The sequence below is a fragment of the Notolepis coatsorum genome, assembly GCF_963971535.1.
Source record: "Notolepis coatsorum genome assembly, chromosome: 13".
NCBI classification, from domain to species: domain Eukaryota; kingdom Metazoa; phylum Chordata; class Actinopteri; order Aulopiformes; family Paralepididae; genus Notolepis; species Notolepis coatsorum.
Window position 1 is genome coordinate 124,737,265 of NC_140177.1, and position 6,519 is coordinate 124,743,783.

At 48.2% G+C, this 6,519-nt stretch overlaps 1 protein-coding gene across 1 annotated transcript in view; it reads right to left on the reverse strand.

Annotated features, from left to right (window-relative positions):
- Window positions 1-5,697, reverse strand: part of LOC311239486 (sodium/potassium-transporting ATPase subunit alpha-1-like) — a gene marked incomplete at its 3' end in the record, with an annotated part of 42,548 nt that extends 36,851 nt beyond the window's left edge. The window contains exons 1-3 of the mRNA XM_084327792.1: window positions 5,670-5,697; window positions 4,139-4,213; window positions 1,953-2,012 (exon numbers count right to left, since the gene is read on the reverse strand). Of these exons, the coding sequence (XP_084183918.1) occupies window positions 1,953-2,012; window positions 4,139-4,213; window positions 5,670-5,681 (147 nt within the window). The 5' untranslated portion in view covers window positions 5,682-5,697. The remainder of the gene's footprint in view (window positions 1-1,952; window positions 2,013-4,138; window positions 4,214-5,669) is intronic.
- Between the last annotated feature and the right edge of the window lie 822 nt (window positions 5,698-6,519).

The following is a 6,519-nucleotide window of genomic DNA, read 5'->3' on the forward strand; positions in this document are numbered from 1 at the left end:
ATAAACCTGTGTTCTACATCAGACTGAGTACATCCCTACTTGTGGTAAATTCCTCCACAGTATCAACCAAAATAAAACCTAATTGAAAACCGAAAGGAGCTCAGTAAAACTGTTGACGCTCTACTTGTTAAACGCCGCCATGAAGCTGCTGAATGGAACCGCAGTCAACCGGTTCTCCATCTGCAGGCATAAAATCCCTGTCTCAACCCCTGCCGCGTAACAGTGGGAAGGCAGCCAATCGGGGACTAGGATAGAGATGGATGTGATTGGTCGGTCACTGTCTCGTAATGACATGTGTGTGCGTGTGTGTGCGTGCGTGCGTGCGTGCGTGCGTGCGTGCGTGCGTGCGTGCGTGCGTGCGTGCGTGCGTGTGTGTGATAAAGATTAAGGACGGGGGGAACTCTGCAGAGATGGCAGACGCTAGATGCTGGATCTAAAGTTGACCAAAGGAACAGTTGGAGTTGGTCAGAACGCTATGCCTCCCAGGAGGGCCGTGTAGAGATTACATCTCTCTGTTGTAGGGGGATTAAAGCAACAATGTGTGTGCGTGTGTGTGTGTGTGTGTGTGTGTGTGTGTATGTAGGTGTGTGTGTGTGTGTGTGTGAGTGTGTGTATGTAAGCGTAAGTGTGTGTGTGGGTGTGTGTGTGTGTATGTAAGGCCATGTCCAGACGAAAACGATTTTGATCTTTTTCGTTTTTCATTTCGTTTTCATTTTTTAAACGTTTTCCGTAAAAACTTTTCTGTGTTTTTCTCCCATCCCAATTTAGTCGTGCCAATTCCCCCCTCCCCTTCCTGGTCGTTGCTCGCATGTGCCCCCCACTGGTCGGTCTAGGGAGGGTTGATAGATACTATCGCATGTCCCCTCCGATACATGCGGAGTCAGCCAGCCACTTCTTTTCACCTGCCAGCGCGGACTCTCATTGGTGAGGTGTAACGTGTGGGAGGCTCACACTACCCTCACCATCTCCCTCCCTCACTGTGCAGGCGCCCTGACCGACCTGTAGGAGTCGCTGTTTACAACGACCAGATTACCACCCACCGGCTTCCCTACCGCTGACTCTGCCAATTGAGCCAGTATGACGGCCGGCCAAGCCGGAGGCAACGCTGACAGCCGGATTCGATACCAGTGTCTCACGTGTTGGTGACGATTTGATTTGATTTTATTAGGGATCCCCATTAGCTGGTGCGATAGCAACGAGCTAGTCTTCCTGGGGTCCACACACAAAAAAACACACAAAAACAATCACTATTGCAAAAAACTAAATTATTAAAAGTCAGTACACACAATGTATAATGAACCTACTGTAACAATTAATATAGCTAAAATTACATTAGTGTAAAACAAAAACAAAAATTTACTTTACAGTGTTAATAACAATTTAAAAACAATTTAAGATTCTTTTTAAAAGTGAATCTACTGTAAATGCAGCAGAGGTTCCGAGGCAGGAACCGCTGCGCCACCCAGCCGCCCTCAAGCTCAATAGCTTCTGTAACACGAACGCAACTACTCTGTACGATGCCATTGTTGTTGTGATGTTGGCTGAGTTTGCACACGCGGGTTAAGGTAGCGGTGGGCTATCGCGTCATCGGTTCAGGAAAATGCGCGTATAGGCTTGTAAAGACGGTGACGCAAGGGGGGCGTCGTCAGATTTTCCCACTCTGGGACCCGGTTTCAGAAAATAGCGTCTTCAGGCTCCCAGAACGCAGTTCCGTGTGGATGAAAGGTGCATACGATCAAATACTTTGACTGATACGACCGATATCGGTTTCGTCTGGACATGGCCTAAGTGTAGGTGTGTGTGTGTGTGTGTGGGTGTACGTACTGTAGGTGTTGGTGTGTGTGTGTGGGTGTGTATGTAAGTGTAGGTGTGTGTGTGTGGGTGTGTATGTAAGTGTAGGTGTGTGTGTGTGTGTGTGTGTGTGTATGTGTGTGTGCGTGCGTGCGTCTTACCCGAGTGAGGTCCACTCCATAGCGTCTTGAAAGTTCCTCCAAAGATATCTTGTGATCATCCTATAAGAACATATAAGAAGAATGTTTTTACACTGTAGTTCTTGGCCTATAAAGGCTTTGCAGTAACATTCTATTTAGGGATGCTCGATATTGGCTTTTTTACCGATACCGATATTCCGATATTGTCCAACTCTTAATTTCCGATACCGATATCAACCGATATCAACCGATACCGATATATGCAGGGTTTCCCCGTCCAAAAAACTGAATAATTTCAGGTAACTAATCATTTCACTGGATATATATATAACAAATATTGTTATTGTTTTTTTTTGTTTTTAAACCGATACCGATATTTTCCGATATCACATTTTACTGCCGATATCGGCCGATAATATCGGTCGGCCGATAATATCGGACATCCCTAATTCTATTTCTTCCAACATGGCTGCCACTTTGGAAAGAAGGATGCCTAACATCTGTGCAGTGGTAGAGTAGGTAAAACACCATCCAGTAACTGTTGTATTACATTTATGTTTATACATTTCTCATATATCAACAAATGTTGTTTTGCCCAACAGCGACCACCGGCTCCAACAAGAAGAAGAATGGGCAACACTCCTATAGCCCTATGTTCCCACAGCCCTATGTTCCTACAGCCATATGTTCCTACAGCCCTATGTTCCTACAGCACTATGTTCCCCCAGCCCTATGTTCCTACAGCACTATGTTCCTACAGCCCTATGTTCCTACAGCACTATGTTCCCCCAGCCCTATGTTCCTACAGCCCTATGTTCCCACAGCCCTATGTTCCTACAGCCCTATGTTCCCACAGCCCTATGTTCCCACAGCCCTATGTTCCCACAGCCCTATGTTCCCACAGCCCTACGTTCCTACAGCCCTATGTTCCCACAGCCCTACGTTCCTACAGCCCTATGTTCCTACAGCCCTATGGTCCCACAGCCCTATGTTCCTACAGCCCTATGTTCCCACAGCCCTATGTTCCCACAGCCCTACGTTCCTACAGCCCTATGTTCCTACAGCCCTATGGTCCCACAGCCCTATGTTCCTACAGCCCTATGTTCCCACAGCCCTATGTTCCCACAGCCCTACGTTCCTACAGCCCTATGTTCCTACAGCCCTATGTTCCTACAGCCTTACGTTCCTACAGCCCTACGTTCCTACAGCCCTACGTTCCTACAGTCCTATGTTCCCACATTTATTTTTTTCATCGATTTTTATCTGATCTTATCCCCCTTTCTCTTAATTTGGTAGCCAATTACAGCCAACCTATTATCAAATTGTCCTCTGGTAGTAGAGGGTTCGTCCGGGAACATAGGGCTGTGGGAGCATTGGGCCTAATCTTTTAAGAATCTTAGAAATGTGGGAACATAGGGCTGTGGGACCATTGGGCTGTGGGAACATAGGGCCTCATTTTGAGAGAAATCTTAGAAATGTGGGAACATAGGGCTGTGGGACCATTGGGCTGTGGGAACATAGGGCCTCATTTTGAGAGAAATCTTAGAAATGTGGGAACATAGGACTGTGGGACCATAGGGCTGTGGGAACATAGGGCTGTGGGAACATAGGGCCTGATTTTTTGTGAACAAATCTTAGAAATGTGGGAACATAGGGCTGTGGGAACATAGGGCCTAATTTTTTGTGAACAAATCTTAGAAATGTGGGAACATAGGGCTGTGGGACCATTGGGCTGTTGGAATAGGGCTGACCCCGGTAAAACACCATCCAGTAACCGTTGGTTGTATTACATTTATGTAAATATATTTCTCATATATCAACTAAATGTTGTTTTGCCCAACAGCGACCACCTCCTCCACCACCAACAAGAAGAATGGGCAACACTCCTACAGTATGATGAAACAGACATTACACCTCACTGACAAGAGGCTGACATCGATATACTGCCAGGCGCACCTCTCCAGAGGCCACATGCACGATTCATAGGACAGGCCAGGCAGCGCTGTGCTAAGCATGTTGAACTGCTATTGTGTTTACAGGCCACCAGCCTTTTGGTTTATAGCCTCGATCCCCGGCGTCCTCGGCCAAGCGAGTGGCGGCGCGCGGGGATCGTTTGCGCGCGGGGGTCGGAGCCATCAATCATCCCGGTGTGAGCGGGATGAGGGGGGGGGGGCTCGGGACCCCGTGTGACAGCCTGTTTTTCTTACCAAGGACACCTCCTTCTTCAGCTCGTCCAGATCCCGATCCTTCTTCTTCCGCTTGCCTCCACTCTCTGCGCCGCTCTGAAGGGGGGGAACGAGAGAGCGATTACCGCGCGTCAAACAGCGCGAGCACGTGTCATTCAGAAGGTCCTTCGGGGCTCGTGACGCTGGGAATAAGCACTCGAGTCACGTGCGTAAGAGCTATGTAGAATGCAGCCTTTTACATTCATAGGCTGCTTTAACTAAGGCATATTGCCGGCATCGTGGGCGCGCGACGAATTGGGTGTCGGGCTGCCGCCGGTGCGTTTCAATCTCCCAGAGTGCGCGGTGTGAAGGAGACGAGATGTTTTCTAGTACGAGTTCCTCCTATTTGTGCGCGCGCGTGTGCGTGTAGTGTGTGCGCGCGTGTGTGTGCGCGCGCGTGTGTGTGTGTGTGTGCGCGCCTGTGTGCGCCTGGCCTGGGAAACGGCCGGGTGAAGAATGCCGCGTCATGGAAATCATCTGCCGCTGTCACTCTCTCCTCACAGCTGCACGTGGGTGCGTCAATGAAAGAGGGATATAGACGAGAGAGAATGGGGGAGAGAGCGTGTGTGTGCGTGTGTGTGCGTGCGAGTGTGTGTGTGTGTGTGCGTGTGTGTGTGTGTGAGAGTGTGTGTGTGTGTGCGTGTGTGTGTGTGTGAGAGCAGTGATACATTGAGAAAGTAATCAAAAAGAGCCAAAGAGGCAGCGGCGAGCGCCGGCAGAGAGCCTGAAATGTGTCTGGCATAGTAATGTGTCCTGTGTGAAAGCGAGTTTATCAGCCAGCGTTTCACCCCCCCATAAAGCCAAATGGATACGACTGATGGAGAAAGAACAAATAAATCAGGAAAAAAAAAGTTGAATCTTGTAATTAACCCCCCCCCCCCCCCCCCCCAAAAGGAAATAAAATAAAAAAATAAATAAAATAAAAGCACCTGGTAATCTCATTGAGGGCCAGATCCATCACCCCCAGTGCTATAGGCTGCTGTCTCGAAGAACAACATTGCAGCAGCCAAGAGTACATTTTATTATACTGTTGCACTTTTTACATCAACTACTCTCAGCACTGTCACTTATTCTTACATCACTATTATGCTGGTTTTTATTGTATGTTTTTGCGTATGTAACAGTTCCATTGTGTATTTTATTGACACGCTGTATAGGTCGAGGGGGCATGAGAATTATGACAAAGATGCAACAATAAAACTGAATCTGAATGTGTCCAGTCTTTTCAGATGCAATCAGAAATCCCCACAGTAGTTTTCCATTCTGTGTGTGCGTGTGTGCGTGTGTATGTGTGTGTGTATGTGTGTGTGTGTAAGAGAGAGAGAGCGATAATAGGTTTCCACCCTACGCACAGTTGGAAGACCATAAACCAAATTGTACATACTGTCCATTTTGTTCTATGTGGTTGAGGTTTGAAGGTGTCTGATATGAACATGTATAATATAGTACCGTAGGTTACACCCATTACAACGCGATACACACCACAGAGTTTGGCAGAGAGAGGAGAACTTACCCCTTTCCCCATGTTTGATCCGAGAGAGAGGTTGAGATGTGAAGGACAGTAGCTCGGCGGCCTCGACGCTCGTCTCGTCGCTCGTCTCGTCTCCTGCCCACGTGTGAGAGACACTGGTGGCTTATTTTGGGCCTGACGCCACAGTCCCCCCTCCTCTCCCCTCACCCTATCTTCTCCCCCTATCTCCTGTCAGGGTAACCGGAGCCGAACCAACACCCCCCCCCCCTTACACACACACAGTCCCCCTCGACACCAAGCCCCCCCGACACACACACACAAACAGAGGACCTTCTGTGAGGGTGTACCTGCACCTGCTCACCAACACACACACACACACACACACACACACACACACACACACACACACACACACACACACACACACACACTCACCCCCCGACACACGAACACACACACACACACACACACACACACACACACACACACACACACATTCCCCCGGTCTCTGTCCTATGGAAAACAACCCCCGCCACCACAACACGAATAACAACAACATCCCATCAATCACCACCACAGTGACACTGGAACAAATAAATCCCCATAATATTGTATATGTACAGTATAGCGTACATAACATGAAGCGACAACATAGCTGCGCCCCATAATGGCCACGCAGATTTAGAATGACTGTAGGGCTGTGGCGCAGAGCGGTGGCGCAATGCGTTCTGTAATTGCACTGGACGCGAGTTAAAGTGGATCTACTAGAGAAGGCTTTCCTTCCAAAATGAGATATATCATCGTTAGGTAGCGAGAGAGAACCCATTTAAAAAAAATTGTTGGCATAAAACGTGTTACATTATGTTACGTAATTAAAATTTAAAAGTTTAAC